The following is a 16,088-nucleotide window of genomic DNA, read 5'->3' as shown; positions in this document are numbered from 1 at the left end:
TTTGTCTTACTTCTATTAATCTTATAGCATGGATCTCAAAAAAGATAATCTGGGTGTCCGAGTCAAGTCAGATTAATTCTGCTAGCGACGCTTTGAAGTTCCGCTGGTAATGTTTTCGTTGATTATCCGAATTTGTCACAGAAAACCAGACCAAATGAAAGAAAAATAAAAACAGAAGTTCTATTAAGTTGATCTTATACGTATGTATTAGTTCAAACAGAAGCCTTAGAATCATAAATTTACAACATGATTTTTGTTTGCGGATCGTAATATAGTAAGTACAAAATGAGCGTACATAGATGTCACGACTAATGCTGAGATAAACACGGAAATCGAAAGCTGGCTCGGACGCTAGCCGGGTTGTGTTGGGGCGGCTCGCCATATTGTTTTATTGCAAATTGGTTGGACGTAGACCGCGCCTGTCCTTTACATATACGAGGCTATTAAACTACGGTCCGTCTCCAGTCACGTGTTAAACGAATCCAATAGCTGTGTACAATGCCAGACGGAGCCTAGTCCCCATGTCGTGCTGCGAAGGCTCAGTAAACCGGTGCTATGCAAATGGCGGTTTTCCGTCCGTGTTCTAAACTGAATTTTAAAAAGCTTATACGCCCCTGCGTACCTACCATACGCTCGATAGTCGTACCGTGAAAATTCAAACAGATTTAATATTCACAAGCGTACGAGAAAAATCACTTTTCAACAACGTATAGTTACGGAACAGAAATTTCGACGGCGAAAAGTTAGTTAGTGAGCATGTAAACATCTGTTGTTTTAGAAATACAGTTAAATAGAAAGGAAATGTGTAATTTTATGCTATATAAAGAGCTACTAATTGTTTTTTTTTTTTTTTGTTTGTTTGATTCTTCATACTCATGTACATATTTAAGCGGCGTGGGTTCAGTTCATTTCAAGTTGTTAGAATGAAATGAATGGAATGTACCCTTAAAATTTTTATGTATCCAAAATCTTCTTGGATTGCAACATTACTTCTACGTGAGTGTAATTTATATTACGAAAATTTCATTTTTTTTCCAACCGCTTATAAAAGTTGTATCTCAAGAAACACTTATTAAACTAAGATTCGAAATTCGCCTGTGAAAAATAGCCAGGGCGGTGGTAGGGACCACGATAAAGTGATTTGGAAAAATTGATACTAAGATCGAATCACGGTATAACCCATAAGGCGACATAGGTTATATTATATTCGAAATAGTTGAGTGTTCTTGCGGTGTTGTAACTGAAGAGAATAAATAAGTCTGTACTATTTTAAATTGAATTGTTTTTCAAGAAGAAACCAATAACCCAATATTATACCACACAACGGATACGACATTCTTTTATGCATTATATTATCTAAGGTATGTTTGTGTGTTTATTTCTATCCATCGCACATCTTTTATCCGATTTGTAATATCGTCATTGGCACATCGGCAAAAGCTTTTTTCCATGGCACCTTTTGTAAATTCCGCTCCGAAAAATCATAATAGTTGATTATTCGACTAACTCTATAGAGCGCAAGGAGTGATGGGTATTACGGTGCTTAACGCCAAACTACGTATTCATTAGATGACGAAATCGCCCGATCTATTGTCGCTGTCCACTTATCAGCGTAATCAAATCAGATCTATCCAGTATTATACTGCTTTAAGGAAATTAGGTTAGTGAAAGCAGATATTATACGAGATTCTTATTACAATGGATATTACATTAAGAGGATTATCGGTAGTATGATGGGTGCTCTTGATAATATTGTTATTTTAGTCATAGACTTAGAGAGGGAATTTCCTGTTAAGTATTTATAATAATAACTTGTTAGAGAACGATCGATCTCATCTTAAGCTGAAACGTTTCGTGTAGTGTATTACAACACAGTTTTATAGTCTAAGTTGATGTATAAAATAATATGTGCGTGTTGTGTTGCTTTTGTTTTTTTTGTAATTTAAATTTGTAAATTTCTCTTCTTGTTCACTTTCTACTTATATGTTTATATGTGATTTTGATTGTGGAAACATATTTGGTTATTGCTTTAGCAATTTTTTTTTTCATATTATATATTTGTATTGTACTGTTTGTTTCCCAAATAAATAAATAAACACCAAAACGCAAAACTATTTATGTTCAAAGAAGTTTATGGCTGATTTTAAGTTTAATTTAATCGTCAAATGAAAATGAGGTGTGCAATAAATTGATTTCGGTATGTATCAATCATTGTAGTAATATTTACCATCTTACTATGTAATGAGATGGATTTTTCTCGTCAACTATTTAAAATTAAAAAATCTAAACTCTTTGAAACCTGAACTTTGCGCTAACAGGTTTCTATTAGTTCCCCACAGACACAGCCCACTGAGTTTCTCGTCGAATCTTCTCAGTGGGTCGCGTTTCCGATCCTGTGGTAGATTCTGCGAAGCACTGCTCTTGCTAGGGCCAGTGTTAGCAACACTCCGGTTTGAGCCCCGTGAGCTCACCTACATCTTAGGGCGAAGCTGAAATAGCCTCTCAAGGCTATCAGCATGGGTAGGAAAAAAAAATTAGTCGATATACAATCATCTCAATGTCTTGATTAGCTATCTTCTAACTAATGGATACTAAGGAACATATTACACATAATTTACGCAATATTTATTTAAGCACTTAAGAAATCTGACAGTATTGTTACACCCCTAATTGGCAAGGTAAATTTCTGAATTATAGCAATTAGTTGATGTCAGGTAATACTATATTTCACGACAATTATCTAAATACTAGAATATCCCCCTAATATTTGATTATCTCAATTTAGCAACTAAGCTCTACCTGGACTCTACCTGGTATTAGAGATGAGACTAAATTGAATATCTCAGACACATATTTAGGCATGATAAATATCAGCCACTACAATCAATAATAATGTGATTTTGTTATTGTAAAAAAGTTTTATGACATGAAATAAGACGTAACATCTGAAATGTAGTGGCCAATATAGATCGGCTATTCCAATGGATATAACTATAAATAAAACCATTCAAAATCTCAAATCATCGACTAATGGCAATATCGAGATCTATAGGCTCCTGCTACAATAGATAAGACTCGTCAGTTGCAACAGTAAAAATATTTTTTATTGGTAACATCATCACCAACTACTAACATGAAATCGGCTCAAAGGATATCGTGGATATTATTTCTTATACAGTTATAATAATTGTACGAAAAAAAATACACCAAGAAATAATTTCGTAGCTTTGTAAAGTTTTTCTCCTTTCGTTGTGCTTAAGGTTTTTGGACTTTATTGGAACGAAGTTCCTTACGGCAGGCTTGGAGGGGATAGGGATTTTGCTGCGCGACCGAACTGAAAAAAATGTGATAGTAAAACCGTAAGAAAAAATTTGTGGAAAAAAGTGCGTGGAATAAATCCGTGGAAAAAAGTGCGTGGAATAAAACCGTTAAATGAAACGTGCGCAGGCGCGACAGACGCATACACAAGCGAGTAGTGTATAATAACTTTCTCTTTCTCCTTCTTTCTTTTCGTTCTCTAATCCCTTCTCTCTCTATTTAGTAATTATTTCTATTTCTATGTAATTTTATGTTGTCAACCAAAAATAAAGAGATATATTTTGTTATTTTAATTGATAATTTGAATTACTATTTTTTTTATTTTACGTAATTTATTATTTCCTAAAATACTGAATTTCCTAAATACTTTCCCGTACTTAAATAAAAACTAATCAGCAAAATTTAAGAGAAAAACCAAGAAAACCTACATAAAATTGAGCACCATTTCTTTTTTTGCAAATTGTGTCGATTCTACATTAGCCGAAGGAACTTCGTTCCTACCTGGTGTCCCACGACACCACATCTTTATTAATATAAAAAAATACATGCGTGGTTAGTATCGAACCACCCAGGAATTGTCTATAGTACAATGCATATTATTATGATACTGCGCTGTGAATACTAAGAGTATTCAATTAAATATTTCTACAAAACTTTTCACGAATATTGCATTGATACAAATTTATTATTTAGAAGTAACGCTATTTAAGATGTTTTTGTTTTTGTTTATAAAAGAGCAAAAGCTCTTCTTTAAAAATCTAAAATCCAATTCAAATTTGTTTTTACTCCATTTCTTAAGCTACAAAATTTATTTATTTATTTAAACCAAAAAAAAAGATTTTCGTGAAATTGCTTTAAGATACTTGATTTTCTGGGATTGAAGACCTTTCAAGTTTTCCGAGCACTTAATTTCATTTCGTGGCGTCAATTTGAACTTTATTGGTATTTAATTTATTGTATCTATAACGAAATAAGTTATTTCTTAAGTGAATTTATTCATATATTCCTTTTAATACTGTATAAACTAACTAGTCAGGTCATAAGTATTGTCACACAGTAAAAACTTTTCTTTTAGAATGCTGGCCACAAAAAAGTTTATTGAATTCGAATTTCGAATTGTTCATGAAAAAAAAAGTGTATACTTTTAGAATTTTACTCATTTTTAAATATGGAGTGGACGCTTAAAGAAGACCGTGTTGCAGTTATTGCGTTGCATCGTTGCGGTTACGCGCCATTTCAAATTTTTAACATACTGAAAAATTTGAATATAACCAAAAGATTCGTTTATCGCACCATCAAACGATACAATGAAGACTCTAGTGTAGATGACAGGTCAAGAAGTGGTCGCCCTCGGTCTGTTAGGACTCCAGCAGTGATAAAAGCTGTGAAGGCGCGAATTCAAAGAAATTCCAAACGTAAGCAGAAACTGTTGGCCCTTCAGATGGGGTTAAGCAGAACCACGGTGAAAAGGGTGTTAAATGAAGCCTTAGGGCTTCGGGCATATCGAAGAAAAACAGGACATCGTTTGAATGCTCGTCTAATGGACCTGAGACTGAAGAGATGCCGCGCTTTGTTGAAGCGGTACGCGGGAAAAAAATATCGGGAAATTCTTTTTTCGGATGACAAAATTTTTACCGTAGAAGAGAGCTACAACAAACAAAATGATAAGGTGTACGCACACAGTAGTGAAGAAGCGAGCAACCGTATTCCGCGTGTCCAACGAGGTCATTTTCCATCCTCGCTCATGGTATGGTTGGGAGTTTCTTATTGGGGCTTAGCAGAGGTACATTTTTGTGAGAAAGGTGTAAAAACGAATGCAGTTGTGTATCAAAATACAGTCCTGACGAACCTTGTGGAACCTGTTTCTCATACCATGTTCGATAACAGGCACTGGGTATTCCAACAAGATTCGGCGCCAGCTCATAGAGCGAAGAGCACACAAGACTGGCTGGCGGCGCGTGAAATCGACTTCATCCGGCACGAAGACTGGCCCTCCTCCAGTCCAGATTTGAATCCGTTAGATTAAAAGATATGGCAACACTTGGAGGAAAAGGCGTGCTCAAAGCCTCATCCCAATTTGGAGTCACTCAAGACATCCTTGATTAAGGCAGCCGCCGATATTGACATGGACCTCGTTCGTGCTGCGATAGACGACTGGCCGCGCAGATTGAAGGTCTGTATTCAAAATCACGGAGGTCATTTTGAATAAACTTTAGTGTTATAAGAATCTATGTTTTGTTAAGTTCATTTTGGTATATGAATGGTTACATAATGAATGAAACTTGTTTCAATTATTTTACATTAAACATGTGACAGAATTTATGACCTGACTAGGTATAATATGTATTTATACATACATATATTTATACATAATATTTAGCAGTGAATCCTAATTTACAATACACGAGTTTATTCTCTATATAGCAATACCGACATCAAACAATATTATACATGTATATATTTTTTGTGTATGCATTTGTGATTTAATATAAATTTTATTGCACCTACCACTATTTACTCTGCACTACCTTTGGTTGACTGGTAGAGATTGCCTTAGGCATTAGACCTGCCAATGTAAATTTTACATGAAATGTAATAAATAAATAAACCTAAATTAAAAGGAAGTTTTAGTCCCATACAACGACTTAGTCCAGGTGAAGAGATGACAAGCTGTAGAGCAGCTTGCAGGAAGTGGATGAAAAAAGCCCAAAGCTTATCTCAAGGGCGCAAAATAGTAACGGTCTTTGTCCAACAATGGACAGCTGTAGGCGGATGATAAATCTATTAGTATCATCATGGAACAGTTTTATTAAACTTCTACAATACTAATTAGTATACAAATTAACAATTAATTGGATACAATCCGTTCAGTGTTATTAACAAATTATCAAAATGTCGTTGACAGTTCTCTCTAACTTATGTGAATCACGCACGTGGCCATAGTCATGTCCCGAACTTTAATTGTATGCGAGGCCATAATTTATACTATAATGAAAATGAGTAACGATTCCCAAACACGAAGGTTTTTAAACTAATAAGTCGTAGCGGGTCATAAAAAAATATGCACAAAAGGTATGTATTGAATTATGTCTCAAGGGAAGCCTTTCATAAAACTTCAGACTGTAATGAATCATACGTCGGTTGTGTGCAAACGCGACTGCAAAGATTGATCGATTAATCAAAAACTGACTTATTCGTAAACTATTTAGGACGACAGTTATGATTGTAAAAAGCACAATCACGAAAGATTCATTAAGAATATAAATAATAAGTAAAACGTGGGTTGGGGTCGTTTTTATATAACTAGAGGTCCCGCAGTAGTCGAAATTCGACTATAATTAATTGGAAAGGTAATGTAATGTAAATGTAAAGAAAGTTTGTACACTATTATGATTGTATTTTATAATTCTATAATCGCAAATTTCGCCAAGACTACACTATAAAAAATATTAACAAAGACAAATAATATTTAATCTATTCTCAATTTGACAACAGACGTCAAGAACAAAAGCTTGACAATAAATAGTATGCATGCGTGTATGCGTCAAATACATGGTATGTAGTGTGTGTAATGTTTTCTTTATTGATTTAATGTATCTTTTATGCATTATTTTCAAAAAATATTAGCATTGTGCACTTCTTCTCTATATTCTCTATAAGTGTGGAAAAGTTCATACTCCTCCGTCTGCGCAATTTTCGTAAAAAGGGATACAAAGTTTTTGCTTCACGTATTAATACATGTATATAGATAATATGCTTGCTTAAACGAGTCATTCAACGTCACTCACTGAATCTAAGGCTACTAAATAGCATAAGATCTCTAAAATATATCATCCGTATAGTTATGAACCTTTTTCACTGCAATACAATCAGAAATTTTCAACGCGATAGTTTTCAATTAATTGCACGTTATTGTGTTGTTAATGGAAAACCAGTTTAAGGTTGGTTCTCACATTGGTAATAAATTCTTTTGTAAAGCTAACATGCTAATATGAAACGATTTTGTTTTTATGTTATTAGTCCAATGCTCGAAATTGGACCACAATAACTAGGAGCTCAAGATTATGATTTATTTTATGAATTGTATCCGACGCTTTAACTGAAATGAAAAAAAAAACGAATATTAAATTAAATATAAAGAAAGCACTATTTAAGTGTTAGCTATTAAAACTAGTAGTAGCTATTAAACCAAAAAAACATCTGACCCAAGCGACGAGGTATCGCACAGACGCTGTCGCCCAAAACGTGTCTACGCAGATCCCCCCGTCCGCTCTGGGTGCTTTTTAGCTATTCCAGCACCGATCACCGTTCTTGTAAGATTTCGACGTACGAATTAGCTGATAGACAATCCAGTGGTAAATTCTACGAAGCACTGCACTTTGTAGGGCCAGTGTTGGCAAACACTCTCATATTATTCCCGTCCCATACCACCACCACCACCAACATCGCCTACCAGTCCCTTCAACTACCATCGGATAGGTAGGGTTAAACAATCTGGTTGAGAAGCACCAAATAAATCATTAAATTATTTGATTTGTGTTTGACCATCTAAATATTATATATTTAGAGTTTCTTGATAACTTACTATATAGTTTCCGCGAAGATATTATCTATTTTGCATAAAACTACTGCCCACAAGGCTGATCGACATTGCAAGGTACACTTTAGACGTCACTCAGGTTTATTAGCGATCTAACCAAGTTAGTTGCAGCGACCACCTAGTCACTGCAGCTAGAAGGCAAGTGCGTGATTGCGCATGACACCAGTAATATCCGGTCGCCAGCCACTGCCCACCGATGGTATCAATTTCAATTTGTTGCGGCGCCATAACAGCCGCCTCAACTCGATTCGATGTATAAATCGATTTCGCTCCAGTTTCCTGTTACGTTCGAATCGGACTTAATCTCGTATCGGTCGATTGAAATGCTCGGGAATCGCTGCTGTTTATGGCACTCGATATCTGCTTAATTTCATGTTCACCGAAACGCGATAAAAATTTACGACTAGTATCGGATTTGATGAAATAATTTATTACAATAATAAATAAGGTAGAAGTTATTGAAATCACTTGGCTACTTGCATAATTATCACTACTTGCATGATATAAACTGGTTTGTAGAGCACGTTGTGTGTACATATTTTCCAATGAAGCAAACATAATTTTAGTTTCGAAGATTATGACAACCATTTCCAAAATGAGATTGAGAGTTCAACCTTGTGTTTCAAGATGAGCGATGGCATTATGTTTCTGATATACGCATAGCCCTTGTATCAAGGTTTAGCTAATACTCCTGATATGGTAACTCAATCCTGATCGATCAGTTAATCATTTTAAATATGGGCAGCATATAATTGATATCTTTAGCACAGTGACACAATAGGAACCGTAGAAAATAAATCCTCCTGTCCGACACTTTGCGCCTCAATATTCTATAGTTCCTCTGAGCACGGATATGGATGGTCTTAATGTAAAATTTTAGTCAAAGATAGACCTAGAATTTGACGTACATACTTGTGAAACCTGTTATTAATGGTAGCTTAATTGTAGAAGCGATATTCTAAATAAGAGCAGGCGTATTCTTAGAAAAATTTATATCTTTTATAGCAAGGTACACGGCAGCCAATTCACAGTAAATAAAATAATCAACCAATTCAAATTCACTTCTGAATCCTTTCACGAATTCCAAGAATGACTACTGCATTCCGCGAGAATTTTGTGTTCAAACAGCGTGAAAATTAATCGATCGATTAGCCATTCACGCTCGGCTTCAAAAGCTAAAGTTGAACGTGAGTCAGTCCCCGGGCTCCCGTGCCGCGGCACCGGTGGAAATTAATTCTACCGTTCGAAAAAAGAACGATCTGACTTTTCGGCAATCTATTGCGACTGAGTGCTTTCCGATTGTAGCAATACGTTCGTACTGTTCGTAGAGTAGTGCTGTATGATTTGCGAATATGTAAATACTTCACTCTGAATATTGCTATCGGTTATTGCGACTCGACATTTTAATCTCAATGCTCTGAAATAAAACTATAGTTTTTGATCAACAGAGGAAAATTAAATATTGGTTCGGAATTTTGAAATTGTCATTTTAACACAGGTACCGATTATTCTAAGGAACCACTTACCTAATACGTGTTCACGAAGAATTTCCACGATGAAGACATAATATCGTGTAATCAAAACCAAACCCGTAAAATGTACACAAGCTTCCCTGTTTCAGATCATTCTGCAACAAGGCTTTCATGCGTACTGGTTTGAAGGGTAGATAATAGAAATTGAAATTTCAACCTCACATCTCAAGACGGGTTACAGCGTTCATTTTGTGATGGCCTTGGCCCGGTTATGACTTAATAGTTGGAGCGTGAGCTTGTAAGTCCAACTTACCCTGGCAGTCGGTGGCCACCGCTGGTTTGGGACCCATTAGGGATTGTTTGGCGGAGCACCATGTGCTACGTGCGAAACTCGTCACCTTGCCTGCCTTGGATAAACTCTGCCGCATCCAAGATTCGGCCACGGATTGTTAAACTACAGGGGTTTTAAGTCGATTCAACTCCGACATGCCCTGCCTACCATCCCCAACGCATATCCGATTTTCTCCTGACCCAAGAAAACAACACAAAACGTGTGCAATAAAATATTAAAATAGATGAAAACTTACATTCACTACTCTAGAGATCAACATGAAGTGACACTCAGAAAGCTCTGTAGATGATACTTTAGTTTATGCATATAAAGTTATTGTTTGAACATGGTGAGCCTGCATAATCCAGAACAGGTATTCTCTTTTGAGTCGCTGAACTGAACATATACGGGAAAATCTCATTTAGAATTCATGAAAACATGGATGTGTATGTAATTGCTTCATAAATACTGGCAGCGATGGAAAAACAAATTACCATTTTTGTTAATTGAATTTGCTTATATAGCAGAATTCATAGGTAAAATGGCTTTCTAATGTTACCAAAAATACGTGCTTGCTTATAATAATAAAATAGTATATGACGTATATTCTATAGTTCTTGTGATAATTTTCGAGTTTAATAACAATAGTTTTTATAATATTAACGGAATATCTGGTTTACCATTGAACATAGCGGTGAATGCGTTCATGACACAGCTAGTTTTAAATAAACGCTGCCCACCTTAAGACATGAGATTAAGGTTTTAGTAAGAGAAAGCTGCTGTCCATTTTACCAAATACACGGGAAGAGATGCAGTGGTGTTGCTCTAAGCTAACATAATGTGAGAAATATTTATATAAGTCTTATATACACATTTGCTTAGGAAAATTGGTTCCTGCTTGGGGGATTTGCACTCCGGCAAATTCTCATCAATTGTAACGAGTATACTGGATGAGTTATTCCTTAGGCTGTGATAACACTTTAGTTATTCTGATTAATCACTTTCCACATTCTGAGGGTGGCTGCCATACCAATCGCACGTGTTTATTAAATATATATTTTTATTATTTGAAACATCTTGGCTCATGAAGAGCCAAATTTAAATGATTTTGATTTGGATAATCCTGTCTGAATAATTTAGATTCAATTACATTTCTTTAATATTTGGTTCAAAACTGTTCACAGCCAAGAGTTTTGATGTTAAGACGGCCTTTCGTGATTATCTGTCTGTCTGTTACGTTGTCACGTCTAGTCAACCAAAATTTGCAACGGAAATACTTTTTATCTTGTTAATGAATATAGGATTTTCATCTTCAGCTGAGTATGGGTCCCCGACTACACGATGTAAAGTTAAGTCTACGCGTTCTAAGTTGAAGGCGTACACCTAGTTTTTAAATAAGCATTTCGCTATAAACTGCCACAGGCCAAGGGTTTCTCCTGAGTACTGGGAACGGGTTCAAGACCAGAACAATCCAGATAATTCTTTTATTGCTTAAGCAGGGTGGTGGTACCTACCCGTGCGAACTCAGAAGACGTCCTACCACCAGTAACTACGCAAATTATAATTTTGCAGGTCTTGATTTTTATTAAACGATATTATTCCTTCACCATGGAAGTCAATCGTGAACATTTGTTAGGTACGTATTTCATTACAAAAAATGGTACTTGCCTGCGGGATTCAAACACCGTTGCATCGCAAGATACGAATGCACCGGACGTCTTATCCTTTAGGCCACGACGACTTCAATACCGGATATCAAATATCTTTGACAAAGGAACTGACTTCGACGGGGAGTCTAATCCTTATAGCGCGGTATGGTAGTCACGACCACTAACCGTTTCACCAACGACAGTCAAAGTCAACATAAAAGTAAAATAGTATTTTTTTTTGTAATATTTTTTGACGCTCAGCTAGTTCGTTCAGCTAGCGTTTTCTTTTTATTATTGCTTAGACGGGTGTTCGAGCTCACGTCTCACCCGATGTGAAGTAATTATCAGAGCCCATAAACATCAAAAAAGGAAATACCGCCACCCACCTAGGGACATGAGTTCATGGTAGATCAACAATTTACCACTTCGAAAAAAACTGTTTACTTTAGTAAATAACTTTGTTTTGAAAGATAGATAACCTTTATAATTTTTAAGACACTTTGAAATAAAAAAAAATTGATCTTTTCAGAGTTTTCGTTATTCAACAGTTAAATAAATACCTTAAAATTATATAGAAAATTTTAATTACGGAAATCTTAAAATTATAAAAAAGATAATGGCTATCATACTTACAATTGTTTGTCAGTAGGAACCCTGTCGAAACTCCTAACAAAACTAGAAAAAACAGAAGCAGTAAAATAATTAACGCCGGCCGACAGTAATGCATCCAACAATAATCTTCGGAATTAGCTGCTGGGGGGTTCGACGACCACACACAACACTTTCCACACGTGGGTTCCGTTGCCGAACCTGATCGCACAACGGCACTATTTCCCTGTTGATTCACAATCACACCTTGAACGGGGGCATCGCTGCCTTGTCCGTAAATTGTACTTTTCTCGGTAATTCGTGCAAAACCCGAATTGTCTTCATCGTGAGGATTCCCATAAACGCCATATGAGGCGACAATATCGACTCCAGAAAGCGACCGAGTCCCGTCATTTCCATTAGTTTCTTGTGCCACATTCACTTCTGTACTAGGCCAGCATTCGCACGAGCATCGATCTTCTTTCCTTCTCTGTCTCGTCTGAGACGTCTCTGATCTAACAGGAACTTCAGTTTTCTTCTCTTCTTCTTTTTTACTTTTGGCATCGTGGGTAATAGTATCGTGGCTTAAGTTATAAGCGGGTTGTAAGTTTTTATGGTTTTCTATGTACCAATGTCTTTCTTCGGCCCGAAGGGTAGTGTCATTATTGCCTTCATAAATATCGGCGTAGTTGGAAAGAGGATGCGAAGATGGACTGTAAAGTGGACCAACACTAATCTGTCCGTAGCCACGATCGTATTGCGGAGGGCGGTTATTAGTAGCGTAGAATGCTGTAGAGGTAGGCACGGAGTAATCGTAGCCCGGCCCGTTCATCTTCAAAGATAAATCGCCTCATTTGAGTTTAGGTTTCATGACAAAAAATATTGGATAATAAACGTTGTAAGACACTGAAAATTAATATAAAGGATGCTACATTTTAAGTTTCCATGATGCTATTAACGTTAAACGCCGACATGATAATTTTGTAAACGTTATTTCTGATAGCAAACAAAATACCCTTCTAGTAAACAGAACGAAGTTGAATGTTATGGTAAGTTGTAGACCAAGTTTGTTGATTTCGTTACGTTACGCTCGTAATGTTTGGAAGCTCGAACTTATTTAATACAATATACATCTGTTTATCTCAATTAACTCTCTTGTTCGACTGTGGTATTTATCTTGTACATTTTAGCAAGTTCCCGCCGCCCCTGTTACCGGAAGGTAGACAAAGAAATGAAAACGTGAGTAAACAGGCAAGCCTAACTTAAATTAACCGTATTTATTCCCTTGATTTTGACACGTGAGAGTTGTGTAACATGATTACCGAACAGCCTTAGTTAAGAATGTGAAACAAATAAGTATCAGTGAGAGGGTCTGATTTAATTATATTATGTACTTCGTTACTTGGATTCAAAAGTTCGTACCGTCAATAAAGGTTCGTCGACCTGCAAACAGCTGAATCAATAAAAAGTTTCGTGTGAATCCCCGCGATAACTAGGATAATCCGTCCCAATTAATTAAATTAAAAACAAACAAAAGTAATTACGTAAAAGTTACGGGCATCGAGTTGAGGTCGTTGCTGAACTGTTTCGGCCCAGTTCAAAAGTAAGAGATTGTCATCAAATCTACACCGCTAATTAATCAGTAAAATTTTTGAATGAATATTATTTTAAGTTTAATTTATTAGTCTGTTAATTTGTATTCTTCGTTATTTTTTCTTATGAATATTTGAACTAATCATTTTAAACGTATTTGCGAGTTGTGGAAAATTTAGTTATGTAAAATGAGCTCCCAATATATTAATACGATAATAGCTATCTATCTATAGCTCATTACGTAAATTCCGCTGCATGACACCTTCGTTCCATTAGAATAAGATCTTTTTTATTTTCCACATCGGAAAAACCATAATTTTACTAGAAAAATAACTAAAAAGGTTATTCACCAAGGTTATTCATATTCATTACCATTCATAATCTATGAAGTTCATGCTCTGAAAATACCAGGGACAAAATCTGGCAATAATAGATTACAACAAACGACTATAAGTTCACAATAGTGGTATAGATAGATATGATGTGTAGATATTTTATGTTTTTGTAGATTTAAAAATTTTAGAAGGAGGTCAATGAAGAGAACCGAAAACCGGAAAAACAGATAAAGGTCTATGTCCAGCAGTGGACTAGTGTAAGTTGATGATAATTATGATAAATTACTTTATAGATTTATCGGAGGCTGACAATAGAAGAAACTATTTAACATTCAATTATCGAAATTTCAATTGAGAGACTACTTTGCGACAAAACAAGCAGTATTGTTACCAACGCGAATTACTTTTTTTTATGATTGAAGGATTACTGGTGGCCCGGAGGCCTTTCCAGTTTCACCAGGACAGGACGAATTACTCAAAATTAAGCCTTGCTACCAGCAAGATTCCTATATTATTATAATTTTAACTAATTCTTGAGATTTATAATACCAAACATTAACGATTCTTGAACAATACTTTTGGCATTTAAAATTATACGTAGGTAACTTGCTACTATATAAAACATAGTTATATGTAGTTACGTGTATGAAAACGTAATCTATGAACGTAATCTATGAAGTTCATGCTCTGAAAATACCAGGGACAAAATCTGGCAATAATACATTACCTAACAACCCTTTTGTGTAAATCGAGGCCTAACAATACAGAAACATAGTTACATAAGTTAATTCCGACGATTCGCTTTATTTGTAAAATATCTCGCATTTCGATTTCAGGAACTTACATTGTTAAAATCATATTTAACAGTGGGAGTAGCTACCCTTATTTCAAATAAAACAAGGGCGTTAGTAGTCATTGAGTGATATGTTGTATGTCAGTGAGATGTTCACTGTTTTTTTTTATTGTCCTTGTAGTCAGACGAGCATACGGTTTACCTAATGGTGAGTGGTTACCATCACCCATGGACTTCAGCAATGCCAGGGGCAGACGCAAACCGCTGCCTACCGTTAAAACCGTTACTATCTACTGATTTTCACTGACTCAGGTTTTTACTAGGTCAACTGCCACTGGTTTCCCAAGTTTACGTCATTTGATAGATATAGGATTTTGTATAAATAGTCCAACAATTAAAAGCACACGAGTGTAAGAAAATCGATAACCGCTTTTAAAAAAATCGCTAAATTCAAAGTAAATAATGCACTAAAACTTAATCCGTCAAAACATTAATCTAATGTAAATCAACCAATAAGTTTTCCTAAAAAGTCAACATCACCTTCCTATATCAATACACTACGCTAGAACGACAAGGTTTTTACTCCGATGTTGTATTTCAGCAGAGGTGAACGGCCTCGGATAAGTCGTGAAACAATAAAAGGCCCCACTTACTCGCATGGACGTTTTATTGAATTGTAAGTGCAGTTTTTACGTGTTTCAATAGCTCTGAGGGTTTGTTTTCAATATTGTTCTTAATAACATGGAGACTATATCGTTTGTTTATTGTATTAACAATCGTTTGTATGTAAATACATTTTGATTTATTTAGGAAAAGGAAGGACAACCATTGCTACTTACAATACAATTATGGAAGTTTCGATACCGTCTCTCAAAAAGGTCGGCGCTATTTAAGTTGTTGTCTATCTCCCGGGCGCTATTGAACATCAGGCGCGTCGTGAGTTTGTTGTTTATTTATTATTTTTTATAGATTTTTCATATATTCGCTCTTACTACGCTATTTTATAATTTTGAAATTTTCGAGCACCGTGAATGTATCTTCATAAACCACGTAGCTATGCCGCAGGGACTATTTCGTATCCAAGCATTCAAATGTGACATTTTTACGGTTCCCTAGCTAGTAAATTTCCTGAGATATTTATTTCTTAAAACAAATTATATTACAGGAAAACAGAATCAACAAAATCATCTGGCTCTGGAATTAACCCTCCAAGGTGTTGCCAGAGCGCCAACACATGCCCTTCTTCAAAAGAGGTTTGCGAAGAGTACTTAGCCGTAGGCAGCAACTACCTCTGGCATTGTCGATGACAATGACCGGCGGTAACCACACAACATCACGTGGGCCGTCTACCTAAAAAGGCAATATTTTTATCCTACTTATGTTTGAAAGATAAAGGCTATATAATAAAA

The 16,088-nt window shown here is 35.7% G+C and overlaps 1 protein-coding gene across 9 annotated transcripts in view; it reads right to left on the bottom strand.

The window, feature by feature from the left end:
* The window catches only part of LOC114252606 (agrin), a 189,990-nt gene that overhangs the window by 37,812 nt on the left and 136,090 nt on the right, over window positions 1-16,088 (bottom strand). For 4 of the 9 annotated variants that reach the window (XR_016323150.1, XM_089727692.1, XM_028187157.2 and 1 more), the window contains exon 2: window positions 12,004-12,790. The exons of 3 other annotated variants lie outside the window; for them this stretch is intronic. Coding sequence is in view for 5 of the 6 variants with exons in the window: in XM_089727692.1 (XP_089583818.1) it covers window positions 12,004-12,790 (787 nt within the window). In the remaining variant the exon portion in view is untranslated. Of the gene's footprint in view, window positions 1-12,003; window positions 12,865-16,088 lie in introns of all 9 variants that reach the window. 2 more of the 9 variants (XM_089727694.1, XM_089727693.1) reach the window with 1 other exon arrangement.

This window comes from Bombyx mandarina, chromosome 05 (genome assembly GCF_030267445.1).
Source record: "Bombyx mandarina strain Sakado chromosome 05, ASM3026744v2".
NCBI lineage: Eukaryota > Metazoa > Arthropoda > Insecta > Lepidoptera > Bombycidae > Bombyx > Bombyx mandarina.
Note: the sequence above shows the minus strand (reverse complement) of the source record. Positions and strands in the feature narration are given on the sequence as shown.